Below are 21,971 nucleotides of genomic sequence, written 5' to 3'. Positions count from 1 at the left end.
GCCGTCGGAGCCCTCCTGGAGGACCCCGGCGAAGGCAACGGGCCTCTGGGAGGCCCGCTGCCATCGCAGGAGCCCTCCTGGAGGGCCCCAGCGACGGCAACGAGACTCCCAGGGGCCCGCTGCCGCCGTCGGAGCCCTCCTGGAAGACCCCGGCGAAGGCAACGGGCCTCTGGGAGGCCCGCTGCCATCACAGGAGCCCTCCTGGAGGGCCCCAGCAACGGCAGTTGGCCTCCCAGAGGCCCGCTGCCGCCGCCAGAGCCCTCCTAGAGGACCCCAGCGAAGGCAACGGGCCTCTGGGAGGCCCGCTGCCATCCCAGGAGCCCTCCTGGAGGGTCCCAGCGACGGCAACTGGCCTCCCAGGGGCCCGCTGCCGCCGTCGGAGCCCTCCTGGAGGGCCCCAGTGACGGCAACGGGCCTCCCAGAGGCCCGTTGCGGCTGCTGGAGCCCCGTTTCAGGGCTCCGGAGGCAGCAGCGGGCCTCTTAATGGGTGCCGCCATTTTGTCCTTCAAAATGGAGGCCGAAGCCGCAGAAATCGGCAGTGATTTCGGCGGTGGGAGGGACCGGGGGCCGGCGGAAAGGCGCTCGCGGGCCGGAGGTTGCCGACCCCTGCCCTTGGAGGTCTGAAGGGGAAAAAAAGATTTTCAGGACCACATATAACCAACAGGCCAGACTTTATCCACCCAGCAGAGGACAGAGAATTGTTCTCCTCCCTATCTCCTAATATTAGAACTACAGCTATCTAGAAACTGAGTGGTAGGAGATTAAGAAAAAATGGAATATGTATTCACACAGTACATAATTAAGCTGTGGTCTATAATGGCACAAGATGTTAATGGTTTCAGTGTCAGTGGATTCAAAAGGAACTATGTTCAGTGGTGTTCTTCTACCTGAATGATGGCACTGGGTAAGGAGTTTCCTACAAACATACACATGTGGGCAGGTTTTCTCTAGAAGTTTGAGAATCCTCTGGAGCACTTAACAGGGATGGGCAGGAATGTCAAAGGGAAGAGGGGAAGGGAACTTTCTACTGCATCAGAGGTGGGTAACTCTGAAGGGGGGAATCTTTTGTCTGCCTGCCCCTGGCAGGCCACACTACTACACCCGATATGACTAGAAGTGATATCACATAACCTCTGGTTTCTAGTTTGCCCAGTATTTATTTTTGATCAGCAATTCTCAGCCATGTTGGACCTTGTCAGACCATCCAATTTTTCTTTTTTTCTTTTTTGGGGGGTGAGGGGTGGGTAACTGGTGGCTCAGGGTTGTAAAGGCCTCATTGGGACTCAGTGTAGCTTGTGGACTGCAATTGCTGTCTCAGCTATATGCATAGAAGTCTGCTTGCATAATATTGGATTTAACTAAAGTACATGCTATATAAGATTATGTGTAGAGACATGTCATGATAGTGGCTATGTTATTACCACCCAGTATCTCTGGTGGTATGCCCCTCAGTATTGTGCAGTGGGTGGTGGTGATACAATACTATGCTCATGTCCCTTTTGTGGGCTTCTAAGTGGCATCTTGTTGGGCACTGCAGGAACAGAATGGTGACCTAGGAAGGTCTTGAATTTGATCCAGCAGGGCTCTTCTTATGATCTCATAACTGGAATGGGTAGGAGATGATGTACAATTTCCAAGTGGACCTGTTCAATGCACATGGAATATACAGCAGGAGGCTTTCATTTGATCTGTTACCTTCTGGTGCTGTGGAACTGTAACTATTTACTTTTGCATGGGGTTGTCAACCTCTTCTTTTGAGTAGTTTTCCTATGATAAACAGAAATTCAGTGGATGGGCAAAGCTTTATCTCAGAGGTCAGATTTACCTGCTGTATTTCCACTTGTTTATGGCAAAAGTCCTGCCAGGGAAGAAGGGGAAACAAACCTGGTTAGTTACTGTGTTTCTGAAGTAATAAATGAGGCCTTCTCTTGTACTTCCATGAGGCCTTCTGTTGTACTTCCAGTTTCCAAGCCTAGGGAAAGGGAGGGCCTTTATTCAGTCAAGGGTGCCTAATGATCTTCTGCCATTGCTGCAAGCAAGATTGCTCTTCAAAGCCTCATTTTTCTGAGATACTCCCAAATATTTTTGATGTTGTGTAAATTATTGCTGTCCTCAGACCTGAATGTTTCTAAGAAGATCCTAACTCATGATAAAACAAATCTACTTAGGGCAGAGATTGCAGTGGGGGGTTAGTCTTGAAAATATTTTTTAAAGGTTGGGATAGAAAAAGACTCAGGGCAGCCCAACATTCAAATAAAATTCAAATAAAATTAAATTCAGAAGGCCTTGCAGCTGTGTTTTTTTAAAAATGACAAAAGTGTCTGAATATTATAGAATGGAAGAAAACACAGAAGCTCATTGTTCAGGAGAGAGCTTGGAATAGTTATCTTTTAAAACTTTTCTAGTGCCCATGTTTGATCTGGTGAGATTGTGATCCAAAAAAGTAACTTTTCAGAATTGTACTTCAGGACTTGGTGTCATCACTTTCACAACACTTGGTGTCATGTGGTATTACTACTCAGATCAGTTTGTTCAGCTTCAACTGAAGGGTTATTCACACATTTTGTTTTGCAACTTGACTGTGAATAACCTAATAAAATAATAAATAAAACTTTTATTTCTACTCTGCTTTTTGTAAAAACAATCAAAGCGGCTTACAACCTCACTCACGTTCCTGATTTGTTGTTCACATTATTATTATTTTTTTTTTGGAACCACATCTGTGCGTTTCTTGAGTTCTGTGTCCACACATGTCAGCACTGCAAATAAAGATGGAGTAGATGATGCAGTTGTATTCGAAACACATTCAAGACCTGCAGAGTTTTATCCTGGTTTATCCTGGGTCTGTTTGCATTGGTTATTCACACAACTGACAATGTGAATTTTCAGGAAAACTCAGGGGGGAAAAACCTAAGATTATCCTGGGTTTTGTGGGGTTTTTGGCAGCTCCCACCAACTTAATTGGATGCATTCAAAATTCATGTGATAAACACAAATTCATCCCACATTCTACCAGGATTATTTTTGCTGTCTGAATAATCCTTGAGAATATATTGGGTGTAGTTGTGGAAAGAAATACGTTCCTTCTCCTATAGGAAATTAATCTGCTTTGAAACCAGGTTCTCCCTTCATTTAACAATTTTGTTATTGCTTTTTGTCTTCAAGTTGTTTCCCATTTATGGAGACCCTAAGGTGAACCTATCATGGGGTTTTCTTGGCAAGTTTCCTCAGAAAGGATTTGCTCTTGGCATCCTCTGAGGCTGAGAGAATGTGGCTTGCCCAAGGTCACCCAGTGGTTTTACATGGCTGAACTGGGATTCAAACCCTGGTCATCAGAGTCGTAGTCCAACGCTCAAACCACTACACCACACTGACGCTCTCATTTAACAATTAGCTTTGCCTATATAACTGCTGTTGTTTTGTTGCCCATTGTCTGTACAGGAGATGAGATTTCCTTGGCCAGTCCTACAGTGGTCTCTACACTGTTTTGTCCTCTTTCTGGGGGTCTCTGAAGCTGCTAATCCTACCACATTTCTGCAGTATATTAAGAGAGAAGCAACAAAAATATATTAGGTTAAAATCAGAGCTTGGAAACTTGACTTTTTTGGTCTACAGCTTGCACTGGCCAGCCAGGGGGGATTCTTGTAACTTTGGCTAAAACTGGATAGTTCAATGCCTTTGGAGAAGTTTGTTTACTGTTATAATTTAATTTTGAGATCCTGGACAGAAGTGATTCACTCAGTCTTTTAATTCTAGCTGTATACCCAAGGACAGAGAGGTGTATGCACACTCACAAAATATTGGAGGGGAAGAAAGAAAGGCCAAAGAAAGACAAAATAAAAAACATTTGATGGAGGGATGCATGCTCGCTAGGTAAGGATTCCCCCCTCCCCCCAGTTCATTTGCTTGTAATAACTGAATGCTAAGCGTATTAATAGCTGAAGGATAGGAATATCTGTAGATGCACTATGCAATGTGGTGAGAATCAGCATGTTCCAGCTGACAGGCTCAAGGAGTGCAATTTGGGACAGCAGCTGACAACGAGAAAGTTACATTTAGCTGTTCTGTCTGGTGTGGTGCATTCATCAGCAAGTTAAAACTCTCCCAGAGGCTCTAGGCCCTTCAGAGAATTTGTTTTTATTGCACAGTAAAAATGCAGCCATTGCTCAACTTTTTTCAGTGAATCTCAGTAGAATGACCGGATGCAAAGCAGGCAAGGAGAGGGGGTGATGGTGGTGCTCCTGTGTTGCCAGCTAGAACTGGAAGAATTTATGCAAGATGCAACTCGTCTGTGCAAGCATGAGAAAACAGACACTTGCTGAAAATTCCCACTTTTATACTATTTAAAAAATTCCAGATACCTCCTCATTCCCCATATACTTCCTGCATGCCCCACCCCAGCATATAAATTCGTTCCTAAATCTTGACTGAACTAGATTTGTGCAGCTTTTTCATTTTGTTTTTGATGCTTCTGATACCTTCTTTTATTTTCATTGAAAGCAGTTTTTATCTTTATATAGTTAATCTTTATTTAGATGGTTTTTCAATATTGTGTTTGTAAAATTGTCCTGCAAATGTTGTTGGAAAGGATCTGTAGTAAAGCTGTGCTTACAACTGCCTTTGCGAGGCAGGCCAGTTGAGCATGATTCTGTTTTATTAGTATTGGTTGCCCTCCCCTCCCTTTTTCGTCTAGCCCAAAGCCAGGGAAGGAAATCCAGAGCTTTGAACCAAGGGATTGGTAGCAACTAGCTAAGAACCCAGAGAGCCACCATAGTGTTAGACTACAGGGTTGGAATACCTGCTTGGCCATGAAAACCCACTCTCTCAGCCTCAGATGATGCAAACCCCTCTGAAGAAACTTGCCAAGAAAATCCTGTGATAGCTTCAGGTTAAGGTTGCCATAAGTTGAAAACGAATTAAAAGCAAACAACATGCATGCACAGATAAGAGCTTCCTGTCACTCTGGGAAGGGATATCTTATTTTCCCCTGCTCTCCTTTGAGGCAAAAAAGTATGTAGCATAACTCCAAGCAACTTAGGGGTGGGGTTCACAGAGGTGCTGGTGGAAACCACCTGTTGACAGAAAGTCACGGCAAGCTTTCAGGTCCAATTCTGTTGTTGGTCTTGTTGTTGTTGTTGTTGTTGTTGTTGTTGTTGTGTGCCTTCAAGTCATTTCCAACCTATGGCAAGCCTAAGGTGATTGATTCAAAAGCGATTAACAACAACAACAACAACAACAAAGGTAAACCTATCCTGGGGTTTTCTTGGAAGATTTGTTCAGAGGAGGTTTGCCATTGCCTTCCCCTGAGGCTAAGAGAGTGTGACTTGCCCAAGGAGAGTATCATAGCCGAGTGGGGAATCTAACTCTGGTCTCCAGAGTCATAGTCCAACACTCAAATCACTGCATCATGCTAGTTTATCAAGAATCAAAATAAGGCAGGGCAGAGGGAATAAGGTAGGGAAGAGATCCAGAAGGGCTCTATAAGAAAACAATGCAAACTTTAAGAAGCTATGAGTCTTAGAAGTGAATATACACATTTACATTTATAGAGGTCTCTCAGATAGATTTAGCATACAGTACCCTCTGGTGGCCAAAATGAAGTCTCATATTCTTGCTTATTTTTAGTCACGGTGACCCAAGGGTGATAAGCCAGTGTACTCAACAATCAGATGAGTTGCCATGAAGGAAGGCAATCATGACACCTTTCAGGCACAAGTAGGGAAGGACAGAAATGTGTTAATTGATTCTATGAGATGTGCAGCCACTAGATCTGATGGTGCAGAAGAGCTCTCAGATTGTGCATCTGAAAGTGCTATCAGACTTTTTGGGGGCTACATTTGTGAAGGGACTGCTAGCAGAGTGGCAGGCCTGTGGTACATGTGGGATTTTTAAAAACTAAAAAACCCCTAAAAAACAACAATGGGAATCTGTCTTGGACCTCTGCTTCCTGCCCCAACACCCACAGTGTACCATTGGAGCTGGATTGTCATTGGTGCTAAACTGCTAGTTTAATACATAGACCTTAATAATAGGTGACATGATTTGACATGATTGTCTAGTCGTGTCTGACTGAAGGGGGAGTGCTCATCTCCATTACTAAACTGAAGGAGTCAGTGTTGTCAAAGATAACTCCATGGTTATGTGGTCAGCATAACTGCACAGAATGCTGTTACCTTCCCACCAGAGTGGTACCTATTTATCTACATGCACTTTTACATGGTTTCAAACTGCTTGGTTGGCAGAAGCTGGGACTAGTGATGAGAGCTCACACTGTCATGTGGCACTTGGGTCTTGAACTGCCGACCTTGTGGTCAACAGAGTCAGTGGACTTTAACACACAGGAGGCAAGCATCCTCCTCTTGTTATTAAATTGCCATTAAATCATGTTAATAGTAGGGTCAGGGGGAAGATTATCACACCCCTGCATGCTTATGTTCTTGTCGCATCTGTAAACAGTAATGGAGTCATCATTTGGTATTAATGGAAATTCCATTATTGTTTACAGACAAGACAAGAATGGGATAAGCACCGGGGTATGTTATAATCCTCCCCTGATCACGCTATTAACATGATTTGATGGCAATTTAATGACGGGAAGAGGATGCTTGCCTCCTTCGTGTGATAATCTCCAGCATCTTAACTGCTAAGCCTTGAACCCAATAATACGTAGACCTCAATCCAACTTCCGAGTCTGTGCTATGCTATCCTCTCCCTGGCTTATTAAAAATCTCCTGAAGCCATCCTACATGGCCATTCTGTGCTTTGCAAAGTAATCTTGCTACCTTCCCCCATCACCAGGTATGAAATGATGACATCAGCTCTGAGATCCCCCTGGTCATCCAGGGGTCTCAGCACTCTTGTGATCATTCTGTGTCTGGCTATGGGGGAGGTGTATCTAGATGTTCCCACAAGCCTGCCTGCTCACGGTGAAGCACAAAATGGCCATGCAGAGTGGCTTCAGGGGCTTTTCATTAGGTTGGGGAAGGGACTTTAGGCATTGCATAGGGAGGAAGCAAATACCAGTCTCTGCAACATCCAAAAAAAGGGCATCCACATGCATAAAGGAATTCAAAACGGTTGTTGTATTGCATGATCCTTGGTATCTCTTGGGCAGATGCACTTCTGTTGATGTTTGCTTGTGATGTTCTTGTTGTTATTTGTTATATTTATTCCTTATGGCGTGCTGTGGGACAATGGTTATCTAAAGTGTTTTTGTTTGTGTGGATGGTTAGCTAAAGTTCTTTTATAAGTAGGTACAGGGTTATATGGAAAGGGCCTATGGTAGGGCTGCCTTGCCTTAAGCTTACCAGAAGAGTGATTGCTCATTCAAGCAAAGACTCAGAGCTAGATCTGAGCAGCTTCTTTGGAGGACCAGCCCGTGAGTTGTTGGTGCACAGCAGTTTCCTGTCAAGGCAGTTGGGAGTGTGAGGTAGAACAAACTGTTCTGAAGTGTATATTTTGTTAAGTGTATATGTTGTTTGTAGGAATTCAGGGAGTTACTTTGTGAAGAGTTAGACTGGGAGTTGGTGACCTGCTGGGGCACCCAATGAACTTTGTGGTTGAGCAGGTCTTAAACCTAGATCTCTCACATCCAAGCCAGCTTTCTAGTCACTGTACCATGCTGCCTCTCAGCAAAATTATCTGACATTATTACCACACCGTTTTATTGCATGCTCTGTGTATTTTATTTGTATGTTTATAACCTACCTTTCCCCCAAAGAATTCAAGGTAGTATGCATCACTCTGGTTTGTTTGCTTTTATCCTTCAACAACCTTATGAGATGGGTTAGGGTGAGAGAGAATCACTGGACCAAGAGCACCTAGTGAGCTTCCTAGCTAAATGAACTTGAACCCAGCTTTTTCCAATCCTGTCCCAATATTGTAACTTCTACACTATATAGAAATCATAGCAGAAGTGTTGAAAACTAAACTCTTAATGACTTGGCTGTTCCAGATCCTGCGTCATTGAACATAGTGGCAATGCTGGGCAGGGAATTCTTACTTACCTACCTTTGCCTTTGTATGCTGGCACCTGTCTGTATAACTGAATCCTTGTACTTTGCCTCCCTTCTTTTACAGCTCACACCTGGGGGTAAGGCAGCCCAGGCGGGTGTGGGAGTAGGTGACTGGGTGCTAAGCATTGATGGAGAGAACACCAGTACCATGACCCATATTGAAGCGCAGAACAAGATCCGTGCCTGCGGCGATAAGCTTTCCCTCAGTTTAAGCAGGTAAGAGACTGTCACTGAGTCTTTGGGAGATGAATGCTTTGAATTGTGCTTTGAGAAAGATATGCTGTTCATGAGCAAGAGTTGAACTGAACCATCATGACCTTCTTGGACTCAAACCTTGCAGTGACTCAATTCACAATAATAGAAGAGAGGTTGGGAAAGTTGCTTTTTCTGGATCCCAGAATCTCCTATCTACTATAGTCTTTATAGGAGACCATATAGGAGATTCTGGCAATCATGGTCCCAAAATGGAACTACCCCAAACTCTAAATAGGCTAACTAGCATTTGCATTGGCATTTAACTAAAAGACAATGTCAGTTACTTTGCTGAAAGTTTACATCCAGGTATTTAAAAGTACACACTGCAAACAGGATTGCTATCCTAGAATCATAGAATTGTAGTGTTGGAAGAGACCACAAGGGCCATCCAGTCCAACTCCCTACCATGCAGGAAGCCTCCATCAAAGCATCCCAGACAGATGGCTATCCAGCCTCTGTTTAAAGACCTCTAAGTAACAAGACTCCACCACACTCCAAGGGAGTGTGTTCCACTGTTGAACAGCCCTTACTTCAGGAAGTTCCTCCTAATGTTGGGGTGGATTCTCTTTTCCTGTAGCTTGCATCCATTGTTCCGGGTCCTGTTCTCTGGAGCAGCAGAAAACAAGCTTGCTCCCTCCTCAATATGACATCCCTTCAAATGTTTAAACAGGGCTATCATATCACCTCTTAACCTTCTCTTCTCCAGGCTAAACATCCCCAGCTCCCTCAGTCGTTCCTCATAGGGCAAGGTTTCCAGACCCTTCACCATTTTAGTCGCCCTCCTTTGAACACGCTCCAGTTTCTCAATGTCCTTTTTGAATTGTGGTGCCAAGAAAAGAACACAGTATTCCAGGTGGGGCCTGACCAAAGCAGAATAGAGTGGCACTATTACTTCCCTTGATCTAGACACTATACTTTTATTGATGTAGCCTAAAATTGCATTGGCCTTTTTAGCTGCCGCATCACACTGTTGACTCAAGTTCAACTTGTGGTCTACTTGGACTCCTAGATACTTTTCACATGTAGTCTCGTTCAGCCAGGTCTTCCCCATCCTATATCTGTGCATTTCATTTTTCTGCCCTAAGTGCAGTACCTTACGTTTCTCCCTGTTGAAGTTCATTTGGTTAGCTTTGGCCCAGCTTTCTAGTCTATTTAGGTCATTTCGAATTTTGATCTTCTCCTCTGGAGTATTAGCTACTCCTCTTAATTTGGTGTCATCTGCAAATTTGATAAGTATGCCCCCAATTCTGTCATCCAAGTCATTGATAAAGATGTTGAATTGCACTGGGCCCAGGACAGAGCCTTGTGGGACCCCACTGGTCACTTCTCTCCAGAATGAAAAGGAGCCATTGTTGAGCACCCTTTGGGTTTGGCCAGTCAACCAATTACAAAGCCATGTAACAGTTACTTTGTCTAATCCACACTTTACAAGCTTGTTTGCAAGAATGTCATGGGAAACCTTGTCAAAGGCCTTACTGAAATCAAGGTATAGTATATCCACAGCATTCCCTTCATTTACCAAGCTGGTAATTTTATCAAAGAAAGATATCAGATTTGTCTGGCATGATTTGTTTCTCTGAAACCCATGTTGACTTTTTGTGATTATGGCATTGCCTTCTAGATGTTCACAGACTCTCTGTTTAATGATCTGCTCTAAAATCTTTCTGGGTATAGATGTCAGACTAACTGGATGATAATTGTTGGGATCCTCTCCCCCCCCCTTTTTTTTTTTTGAAAATGGGGACAACGTTTGCCCTCTTTCAGTCTGCTGGCACTTCTCCTGTTCTCCAGGAGTTCTCAAATATTATTGCCAATGGCTCCGATATTACATTTGCCAGTTCTTTTAATACCCTTGGATGTAGTTCATCTGGTCCTGGAGACTTATATTCATTTAGATTAACAAGGTATTCCTGTACTATCTCTTTGCTTTTTCTGTGCTAAAATTCCCCTATTCTTTCCTCTGCTCCATTATCCTCAGGTTGAGCACCCTTTTCCTTTTCTGAGAAGACTGAAGCAAAAAAGGTGTTGAGTTATTCTGCCTTTTCTCTGTCCCCTGTTAGCATTTTGCCATCTTCTGCACGTAGTGACCCTACCGTTTCCTTCTCCTTCCTTTTGCTTTGGACATATCCAAAAAAGCCCTTTTTATTGTTCTTAACCTCTCTAGCAAGCCTCAGTTCATCCTGTCTGAGTATTCTTTTGTGTTTTAACCTGCGACCTCCTTTGTTTAATAATAGAGTCTAGAAAACCTACACAGAGGTAGACAGTTTTGGACATTTTAGGCCAGAATGTCTGAATTTCCAAAATGCGAGATTCTTCCAAATATAAAAGTTTATAGTAAGCTTAATTATCACTGTGAAGTCAAAGGTTTTCATGGCCAGCATCCATAGTTTTTTGTGTCTCTGAAGATGCCAGCCACAGATGCTGGTGAAACATCAGGAATAAACTCTTCTAGAACATGGCCACATAGCTCGAAAAACCCATTAAAAACTATTAATTGTCACTGTTCATGTAGTTATCGAGCTGGTTAGATTATTTCAGGTAATATATTTGCTCTGGCCATCTGAGTGCTTCCAGATGGAGGTCTGCTAAGCACAGGCCATCTCAAGACATTGTATGGCTATTCCACCTCTTTTTCTTTCACTGATTTTTTTTAACTTTTGTGGAAATTAAAGAATGGGGAAGGTGGTGTGGAAATGCAGGAGGGTTACAAGTTGGAAATAATATTATGTGATACCTCCCTAAAATTGTAGAGGTAAACCAAGGCAGTTACACAGTAAAAGATTCAACTGGACATGTGCGCAAAGTGAGATACCCATGACTGTTGATCTCTTGTATTATGACTATAGAGTCTGGCAAACAAGTTAGCTTTCCTATATTGTTATCATGGCCCAAGTGTCTGGTATGCACTCCTACAGAAAAGCACTCCAAGACTGAAAGATTTGGGCCAAAGTGCCCATGTTAATTTCAAAGTCCTAGATGTGGAATTAAAATAAGAAACTATTAGCTTGCAAAATTGTACATGCAGGTATTTTATCCATCACTGATCCAGCAGAAATGGAACAGATCAGTATGAAAACATGATTGTCAAAATGAATGTGGGTTGGCCAAAAGATTACCAATAAAATCTTTCTGGACACATTCAATACACTCTGTTGGGCTTTTTTGAAAGGGGCCTTTGAAACAGCAATCAACACAGATGCTCTGGTTGATGCTCAGGCATTTGAATATATTACACTGATTGTCTACATGAGCAGCATTTATTGCCTATGGAATCTAGCCCCCTTTTCAAGGAAGCATCATCTCCTCAGACGCCAAGATTGATAAAGAGATCGATCACAGACTGGCAAAGGCATATAGCGCATTCGGAAGGCTTCACAAAAGAGTCTGGAGTAACAAACACTTGAGGCGAAGCACAAAAATCAGTGTGTACAGAGCCATTGTACTGTCTATTCTCCTCTATGGGTCTGAAACATGGGTCACCTATTGCCAACACCTACGACTCCTTGAACGCTTTCATCAGCGCTGCTTACGCACAATTCTAAATATACACTGGACTGACAAATGTCGCTGTCCTCGAGCAAGCAGGGATCACCAGCACTGAGGCCATGCTATTGAGGACGCAGCTGCGCTGGGCAGGACACGTTTCTAGGATGAAGGACTATCGTCTCCCCAAAATAGTATTTTATGGTGAACTCGCCACGGGTCAGTGTAAGAGGGGCGCCCCAAAGAAGAGATACAAGGACTCCCTGAAATAACATCTCAGGCTTGGCCAGATAGATCACCAACAATGGTCCTCCCTGGCCTTGCATCGGGAGGCATGGAGACGCACTAACCATGACGCTGCAGCCTTCTTCGAAAGCTCACGCCGAACGAGCCTCGAAGAGAAACGACAACGCAGAAAGAACCGCAACCCGGAAACATCACCCAAGGAGACTTTCTGCTGTGCTTTCTGCAACCGGACCTGTTTATCCCGAATTGGCCTTTTTAGTCACCAACGCGCTTGTACAAAGCGCGGGATGAGTCCTTCCTGAATCTTCGTTCGCGAAGCAAAGCCAGAGAGAGAGTGAGCTTAAAAAAATGTAACAAATTGGAACTCTCATTAGTTTTGGTCAGCATAGCCAGTGGTGAGGCATAATAGGAGTTGTAGTCCAGCAATATCTGGAGAGCAAAAGGTTCCTCACACCTGTGCTAAAAGCTGCCTTCTTGATTCCCTGCAGTGTGAAAGCAACCAGATTGCTTACCTTTCTATAGCCCTGCTATACAAGGATTTTCTCTGTCTACCATTGCAGAGATCCATTGCAGCAAGTATCTGCAGAAATTTCTCTCTGTGACTATGTAGCAAAACAGTTCCTGTCAGACAATACCCTTTGGCTAATAGCAGCTTTTCTCTTGCAGAGTCCAGAACCTCCTAGGCAAACCTCAGAAGGTACGTGTTACTCTTCTTCCTTGAGTGCCTGTTTTCTCAGTGGCATAACTGGGTAGCAGTTCTGAAACACTGCTGGGTGAGACATCCTCTCTTGTTCCACTCTTTGAAAAAAAGAGGATCACAGTATACAGAAAACTTACCCAGTTCATTTTAGGAAGCATCTGCCTTGTTCAGAGTAATATTTTAATACCAGTTGTGTTGCATCTTTAGGGAAAAAACAACAAGTGGCATATTTGCTTTAGGCTTCAAAGGCTTACGGTGAGCTCTCTCTTAAGCCTGGGGCAGACATACCTATTGGGTTAACTATTCCGTTAGATAAATGACACACAGCTTCAACTTGTTGACATGACTGTACAGTACTTTCTAAACAGTAGTTTTCCTAGGCACTCAGTGTATCTTCTTCTTTGTTGCATTTAATTTTGGTGGCATTTAGTCCTTTTGCAGACTTTTCTTAGAGCTAAACATGTAACTTTTGTTTTGTTCTGGGCATATTGTTTCTTTGGTTCTGGACTAGAACTAAAAAGGAACTTGCAATCCTCTTAAATTTTCTGGCACTTCTGTTCCTTGTGGTTGACCCATCCACTCAGTTGTGCCCTAGGCTGCCCAGAAACCAGGAGCTGCAAATAGCCACCAGAGAAAAGGGGCTAGGTGTCCTGCTCCACAACAATCTGGGGATAATCTTGAATTCTGACCTTCCTTGCCACATTGGAGAAGGATGTTGAGTCTTATCTTCCACTTCCTCAGCCTAATCTGCAAATGCTCATCCTGGAGTTCAGGGTTTGTCTTTCAAAGGGAGTAAGGAAATTCCATCCAGCTGAACTGAGTTCAAGACTGTGGTGGAGAAGAGCTTAATCAAAATAGGGTCTAGAGTTTGGGAATGTCCCTGTTGCTTTGTTTTCATTGTGATCAGTGAAGAAGGGGAGTTAGATGTAGCATAAGGTAAAACAGATGGGTAGAGGAAAGAAATGCATGGATTGGTTTTGCTGCACAGCGTGTAAACTGCTTGCCTGCCCTTCTTCCAGGACTGACGGGGAGGAAAGGCATATCCCTTCTAACCTCCCTGCCATTCCCCAGAGATGCTCCTGCAACAGTTCTAGCATGATCACTTCCACTTTGCAAATGAGTGGTGCTGAACAAGGAGAATAGTGTTTCTTTGGAGTAGGTATGGGGCACAAGTCCAAGCCATTAGCTTAAGTCTTGGCTCTTGCCAGCGGGAGGGGTTGATCACTGTGTCTGTTGCTTTGAAATGTGGAAGAACACTCCTTGCCTTGAAGCTCAAAGAATATTTTAAAAAGCAGCCTGGCTTCTAAAGCATCATGGCCTCTGGCATCCAGGTGCTCTTGCATGCTGCCTGTTGTGTCAGCTTGGGTGTTGTGTATTTTTTTCTTTTGCTCAGGATGCACTTCCTTCCTCTGAGCCCCTGAAGTATAACTTCGCTCCCAGTTCTGCCCTCAACAAAACAGCCCGGCCCTTTGGAGTTACTTCTGCTCCAAACTCTCAGCCTGGGCTGGTGACGAAACCTGTGCCATACACCCCTTCTGCGTCCAGCTGCACCACACAGCATAATGGGTATGTTGCTGTGCTTCTAGGCACCCTAAACCATGGTGGGTGGGATGGGAGAAGGCTAGGTTGATCTCACTCCAGTGCACCATTTCACAATATCCTGCCCACTTGTGTGTCTGCATGTGGCTTTCCGTGGGTGGGAGTGGGTGACACACCCCTTCATAGCAAAATTTGCAGTCATATAAAACATCTGGTGTTGCAGTGACCTCTGGTGGCTGGAGCTAATATTGCAATGCTTAAATCCAACAAAGGTCCCAATTGGATGTGATGTTTACTCCTGAATGTTTGATTGAAAGCAAAGCCATTAGCAACTCATGTATTACCACATTTTCCTTATTTTAAATGCCTTTAGGGAGCCATTGAGAATATGGTGGGAACTTTAATTCTCTTTACTCACCAATGCAAAGTTAATAGCTGTAACACTCTTAGTGTATCCTGTAGTCAGGGATGTACATCCATGTGTTTGATGTTTCCTACTTGTGAGTTGGTATGTGGCTATATCACTCAAAAAGAAGTGAGCATTGTTTATATTTCCAAATGCACCTCTCTCCACGTTCATCTTCTTTCTGGCAAACTACAATATTGTTAGCTCCCTAAACTGGAAGAAAGAAGCTCTTCCTCCATTATCCTCAGGACTGCATTTCACACAATTTGGCCCAAGGCAATACACCTAAGTAAGGTACTGAATGGCTGATGTCAAAGCCCACCAACCATTTGAGTCCGGTTCCTGGGCTGTTCATGTTCAGCCGCCTCCAAGTCCCAATGGCTTTTTATGGGGTTTTGGGGGTGGAAGGTTGTTTTATGAATACCTCCCAAAGATGTCACTTTTGGTTGATTGACCTCTGGCATTGTGTGTGTAGAGAGAAGCCGTCCTGGGGAAGTCTTCAGGCACTTGTTTAGCAAACATTTGCATGTGCTCCAAATGTTGTCTCTTGCAAAATTTCAACAGAGTGGGACCATAATGATACAAGAAGGGAATGATGAGCAGTCAACAAATAAAGCCTAGCAAAAGTATCTTTGATCACCTAATCCTGGGCCATGTGGGCAGGAAATGTTGTCTACACTGTGTGCATTCTTAGTAACACAGAGTCTCTCTTTTGACTTAGGGAGCACATTGTGGGCAGGCAGGATTGATCTAGCTTAATGCACTCACATTCTAACAGGCAGGCCTGAGCAGCTCTTTCTCTGCCAATATGGGCTTCTTATGTTTGGAAATCTGCCCTGAATGCTTGAATGCATGCGAGTGGGAGGCAGCCTCTTTAGGCTTTTGGATTCTGCTGAAAATAGTACTGCTTTGGGTGATTCCTTTAATTTGGTGTGTTGAGTTCTCACTGGCAGCTTCTCTTCAGGCATGTACCTGTACTAGATGATGTCCAGAACAGCTCTGACCCCACTCCCAAGTATATGCATTGTGCCAGAGTATGGGAAGGTTAGTTTTTCAGTCAGAAACTCTAAAAAATAAATCCAGCTACCATCCCAAGCTGTGCACTGTGCCTGTTTTGGTCTGCACTGAGTCCTCTTACTGAGTCCTCTTAGCAGCCAGAAGTCTCAGACCAATATAGCAGATGTGGCCTGCATGTTAGCAGAAATAGTGATGGTGTTCAGTTCTCCCAGGATGAGAAGTGTGAAAATCCATGCCCAGGGCATGCTTGCACATTTAAAAAAAAAGTTGTTTTGGTGTGGGGATTGGAATGTAAGCAAATAGGAGCTTTCTGGGGTAAGGATATTTGCACATTCCTTCTTTTTCTTGGAACAGAAGCTCACTGAAGCTTTATAATATACCTGTGAACACTTTAAATATTTGAATTTTAGGCATTTAAAAAATGTTTTCCCAGCTTGGGTTTCCTGATATCTTCCAAATGTGTTTGACTACATTTTCTCAATCATCTGTAACCCATATGCCATGACTGTACTGGCTGGGAGTAGTGGAGATTGTAATGCAACAATGTGAAGGTCACAAGTTTGGGGAAGATAGTTGGTTAGCTACAGGTGGAATATGGAAGAACTTGTATCATTGCCTTGTGGCTCTAACCTGTTGTTGTCTTTCCTGTCTCTCTCTCTCTCTCTTTTTCCTCTTCCCCTCTTTTCTCTCTCAGGTGCAGAAACCTGACAAGTCAGTAAGCTTTTTGGCTGGTCTGTAACTTATGTGCTTGCCTTATTAGTAATTACTTGCATGTTTTAATCCCTGTTGACACCTGGAAAACTCATCTAATTCCCTGCCATATTTCTGGCTTCCCTGATTTCCCACTGGCTCAACTTAACTATACCTTAGTTGTAAGAGGGTGAGAATGCCTCTTCCTTCCCCTCAAAAAAAGCAACATGTGCCTGTGTTTGACAGGAAAGAAGTGGAAGCCCAAACAATTTCAAGGCCTGTAATGGACTTGGATGCAGAGGTTTCTTTCTTTCCCATGATAAGATGGACAACATTACTCATTTTGTCTTGGCTTCACTGTTTTGGTATGTGCCAGAGGTCTCATCTGAATGACAGCATGATGACCACTTCCCTGTTGGCTAGTCTGAGGTAGGAAAGGCCTGTTCATGGGAAAGAGCAGGTTGGAACATGGTTGCTGCTCTCAGACTGAGGATTGTTGCATGTTGAGGGAGTTCATAGGCACTTTCTCTGGAGCAGGATAGTCTAATACGACTCTTCAAGAAACCCAGTCAGCTCTATAGCTGTTAACTGCCTGACCCAGATAAGGGAGAAGAAGTGGTGCTAAATTTGGCAGGGAGCAGTGTGGTGTGTCTTCACGGCACAGTCAAGCTGCTGCCGCCACCACCACTTCAAGTGACTCTTCCAGTGAGCAGCAACCAGGATGACAACTTTCATTTGTGTTGTCCTGCGAGAGAGGGTGACATTTTTTGTCTGACCTGAATTCTTTTTTTTCTCTTATTCTCTCTCTATCCCTGGCCTCAGGGTTAATGTTCATCCCCCTGAGGTGAAGGCTCAACCCCAAAGCAACCCAGCGCCTGATTATGGAGATTACTATCTGGAAGATCAGTAAGAATTTGAAGAGTGGGGAGGACGAGGGGGGTAGCAATATCCAGAGAGGTTGGGCTGCATTTCTTGCATGTTGTGCCTCTGGTGGTGTACCATGGTGGCCTGTGAAATCCCTTCTTCTCTTGTTAAAATAGCTCTCTGACAGGAGCTACTGCTGGAGTGTATGAAAATTTTACTGTGAGGGAATGTAAAGGTGCAGTGCTGAAAAGCAATGGGATAGTGCTTGATGGAAGAGATTATGATTTAAGATTTCTCACACAGAATCAGGCGTTTGGTCCATCTAGCTCTGGTACTTTATCTACTTAAAGCTTGGAGAAGTTCCTTCTTTTTGACTACACCTCCCAGAATCTCCCAGCCAGTATGTGTCACCTCAGTAGTCATGCTGGCTGAGAGATTCTGGATGTTCTAGCACTCGAAACATTTTCCTAGCTCAGTATCTGCTCTAGTCTTTCAGTGACTGTTAGATACATATACTAAAAAGATCTTCGGTGTTCAAAGGCAATATACCTTCAGGTACCACATACTGGGCAAATAGTTGTTACTTTATGCAAAGTGTGGTCCTCCAGATCTTGCTGGACTTTAATGCCCATCACCCTTTACCATGGGCCATGCTGTATGAGGCTGACCCACTAACTTCCAGAAGACTACATGTTCTTCACCCACACTTTTTATATCTTCCCTTGAGCATCAGTATGGACACCATTGGTTTACAGAAACTTTTCCATTTAACCCAGTCCTTTCTCAAGTGGCAGGTATTTCCTACCTTTCTTGAGATGCAGAGAATAAGCATGGGACATCATAACATATGCCAAAAATATGTTCGCCTATCAATATAGGTTGTCTGCAGTTGAGAGGCTGGATCCAACTCATTTATTATTATTATTAACCTTTATTTATGAAGCGCTGTAAATTTACACAGCGCTGTACATGCAATCTTTTTAGTTAGACAGTTCCCTGCCCTCAGGCTTACAATCTAAAAAGACATGACACAGAAGGAGAAGGGAGTGGTGACGGGAAAGGGTAAGAGGTCCAGCAGTTCCTCTCTACCTCCGAGGCCTGGACCAAGGCAGATGGACTGGAGGGAGGGCTTGGCTCCAAAATGGAAGGTTAATCATTATCCAGGGAAAATACATACTCACAAGTAGGATAATACATATACAGTACATAGCAATACAGGAAATGGATCGATAAACAGCCAACAACAGAACATCAGATAGTAAGCGACAATTATGCGATGCCTGGGAAGGCTTCTCTGAACAGGATGGTTTTCAGCTCCGTTTTGAAGCTGGTTAAAGAAGTGATGGCTCTTGCTTGTGGAGGAAGAAGGTTCCAGGAGTGAGGGGCAGCAAGTGAAAAGGGGCGAATCCGAGATGGGGCAGAGGAAATCCTGGGCTGAGACAGGAACCCTTGACTACCAGAACGGAGGGCCCTGGTGGGAAGGTGAGGAGAAAGAAGGTCTGATAAGTAAGGAGGGGCCAGTCCATGGAGGGCTTTGAATGTCGACAGCAGGAGCTTATACTGAATGCGGAAAGGGAGAGGGAGCCAGTGAAGGGATGCCAACACAGGAGAGATGTGGTCAGAGCGGTGGGTGGAAGTGATAATGCGTGCAGCTGAATGCTGGACAGAGATTAAGGGACGGAGGTGAGAAAAAGGAAGACCAGCCAGGAGGACATTACAGTAATCAAGTCGTGAGACCACTAGGGCATGGACCAGGATCTTGGCAGTAGAGGCGGAGAGATATGGCCGGATTTTGGCAATATTGTACAAAAAGAATCTACAAGCCTTGGCTGTGGTCTGGATCTGAGGGATACACGACAGAGAAGAGTCAAAGATAAAGCCAAGACTGCGGGCTTGCTGGACTGGTTGAATGGAGATGTTGTCCACAGAGACAGAAAAGGAGTGTTGAAGGTTGGGGTTAGGAGGAAAGACAAGAAGCTCCGTCTTGGACATGTTGAGCTTCAACCGCCGATGGCGCATCCACTGCGAGACAGCTGTAAGGCAAGACGAGACTTGCTGTTCAAGCCTTGGAGAAAGGTCAGGGGCAGAAAGATACAGCTGGGTGTCATCAGCATACAGATGGTAGGAAAAGCCAAAAGAGCTGATGAGTTTTCCTAAGGACAGTGTGTAGAGAGAAAATAGAAGGGGACCCAGAACAGAGCCCTGGGGAACTCCAACAGATAAGGGAACAGGAGAAGAAGTCTGACCCCCTGCAACTACTGCAAAAGATCTGCCAGACAAGTAAGATCTAAACCAGTCGAGAACAGAGTCTGAGAACCCAAGGTCAGAGAGTATGTCAATTAGGAGACAGTGATCAACAGTGTCAAAGGCTGCAGACAAATCGAGAAGAATGAGAACAGAGTAAAGGCCATTAGCCTTGGCCTGTAAAAGGTCATTCGAGATCTTAGTGAGAGCTGTCTCTGTAGAATGCCTTGGGCGGAAACCAGACTGAAAGGGATCGAGAATGGAGTTGGCTTCAAGAAACTCAAGACAGCGCGAATAGACAACCCGTTCCAAAACCTTAGAAAGAAAGGGGAGAAGAGAAATCGGACGATAGCTAGACAAGGAGGAGGGGTCAAGAGAAGGTTTTTTCAGAATTGGGGAAATGAGAGCATGTTTGAAGTCCGAGGGGAAGGAGCCTGTAGAGAGAGAGAGATTGAAGATATGGAGGAGCGAGGGCAGAAAGGAGGGAGCTATAGAGATTAGAAGACGAGTAGGAATAGGATCAAGAGGACAGGTAGCAGGTTTGGAAGAGTTCAGAAGTGTAGAGAGTTCATCCAAAGAGGCAGGAGGAAAGACAGAAAATTTGTTAGGCGAAGGCGATAGAAGATTAAGAGCAGAAGAATCAGGAGGGACTATCTCAGAGCGAATAGTGGTAATCTTAGAGATGAAATAGTTAGCAAAGTCATTAGGAGAGAAAGATGAAGAGACAGGAGGAGAGGGAGGTTTAAGCAAAGTATTGAAGGTGGAGAACAAACGCTGCGGGCACCTCTCATTGGCAGAGATCAATGATTTGTAATAATTCTGTTTTGCCATAGAGAGGGCACGTGAGAAGGAAGAAAGAACAAATTTGAAATGGATAAAATCAGCCCACTTTTTGGACTTTCTCCAAAGACGTTCGGCCGCTCTAGAGCAGGACCGGAGAAACTTAATGTTGGGGGTAAGCCAGGGCTGAGGTCTAGTCTTGGAGGAAGAAGTGTGTACAGAGACAGGGGCAAAATGGTCAAGAGTTGAGGAAAGAGTGGAGTTAAATAAAGACATAGCTGAATCAGCAGAATCCCCGAGATTTAGGGAAGAGAGAGATGAATCCAGGGTCAGACCAAGATGGTTAGAGTCAACAGATTGAAGATCACGAAAAAGACGTTGAATAGTATGGCGAGGAGGAGGAGTATAAGTGAGAGCAAAGGAGATTAAATGATGGTCAGAGAGTGGAAAGTCAAGTGCCAGGTAGTCAGAAATGGCGCAGTTTGCAGCAAGAACTAGGTCAAGACAGTGACCAAGAGAATGAGTTGAAGAGTTGGAATGTGGTTGGAGGCCAAAAGAAGCTAGCAGAGAGTTAAAGCGAGATGTCATAGGGTTATTGGAATCATCAACGTGGATATTGAAGTCACCTAGGATCAAAGTGGGGACTGAATCTGAAAGGAAGAATGTCAGCCATGATTCAAAGTCTGAGAGAAACTGGGTGGCAGAGCCAGGAGGGCGATAAAGAACTGCGACCCGGAGCTGTAGAGGAGAAAAGAGTCTAATAGGATGAAACTCAAAAGAAGAGAAATGATAGCTGGGGGGAAAAGATAGAACTTGAAACTGGCAGGAGTTAGATAGCAAGATACCAACCCCTCCTCCTCGACCCTCAGGGCGGCTTGTGTGGGTGAAGGAGAGACCACCAAAAGAAAGGGCAGCGGAGGTTGCAGTATCATGGGCTGGGAGCCAGGTTTCGGTGAGAGCGAGGAGGTTAAAGGATTTAGAGAGAAAGAGGTCATGAATTGCTGTTGCTTTAGGGGCAGCAGAGCGGCAGTTCCAGAGGGAGCAGAGGAAGGGAAGCAGGGAGACAGGGAGAAATAGGTGCTTTGTAATGTGCTTGGCAAGGTTATTTCTTTGGACTCTAGGTCCCAGAATCACCTAGCCCTCATGGCCAATGACCATGCTGTCTTCTGGTCTCTGGAAGCTGTAATCCAACAAAGGTAATTTAGCTCCAGACAGTTAAATAGTGCTGGGGAGGAAACATCAGGATCTGTTCACTACCACTGCAAGGCAGGTTAGTTTATTCACTGTGATCTTCAGGATTATGAAACCATGGCCATGTCCTGATTTGTGCAGGCACTGACATCTCAGGCTTTTTGGCTTGATGCAGTTTGTATGTGTCATGCATGCCTGGCAGCCGTTCTTTCTAGTGCCGCCCTGGCTGAGTGCCCTTGTCTGTTCGTAGACACTCTCTGCGGCTGATTAGCCTGCCAGCCTTCCTCCCCAGTGACTCCAGCAAAAAGAGACTTATTGAGGACACAGAGGACTGGCGACCACGGACTGGCACTACCCAGTCCCGTTCCTTCCGTATCCTGGCCCATCTCACGGGCACAGAATTTAGTAAGTGCCTCCTTCTTGGTGGGGGACAATTTGGTAGGTGCTTTATTCCACTATGTTCCTGTCTATGGCTAGTCTTAGCCAGTGAAGCTGCAGGAAGTGACAGGTATTCAATATCGCCCGCTTCAGGGAGATGTTG

The 21,971-nt window shown here is 44.5% G+C and overlaps 1 protein-coding gene across 2 annotated transcripts in view; it reads left to right on the top strand.

The window, feature by feature from the left end:
* LOC149321694 (PDZ and LIM domain protein 7) overlaps positions 1-21,971 on the top strand; it is a 60,746-nt gene that overhangs the window by 26,742 nt on the left and 12,033 nt on the right. The window contains exons 3-8 of one of the 2 annotated variants that reach the window (XM_089527096.1): positions 8,080-8,231; positions 12,666-12,696; positions 14,093-14,265; positions 16,356-16,376; positions 17,174-17,257; positions 21,681-21,835. In XM_089527096.1, coding sequence (XP_089383222.1) covers positions 8,080-8,231; positions 12,666-12,696; positions 14,093-14,265; positions 16,356-16,376; positions 17,174-17,257; positions 21,681-21,835 — 616 coding nt within the window. The remainder of the gene's footprint in view (positions 1-8,079; positions 8,232-12,665; positions 12,697-14,092; positions 14,266-16,355; positions 16,377-17,173; positions 17,258-21,680; positions 21,836-21,971) is intronic. The other variant, XM_089527088.1, reaches the window with a different exon arrangement.

This window comes from Sceloporus occidentalis, unplaced genomic scaffold, assembly GCF_023333645.1.
Source record: "Sceloporus occidentalis isolate IW3139 unplaced genomic scaffold, rSceOcc1.0.p SCAF_1, whole genome shotgun sequence".
NCBI classification, from domain to species: Eukaryota; Metazoa; Chordata; class Lepidosauria; order Squamata; family Phrynosomatidae; genus Sceloporus; species Sceloporus occidentalis.
Note: the sequence above shows the minus strand (reverse complement) of the source record. Positions and strands in the feature narration are given on the sequence as shown.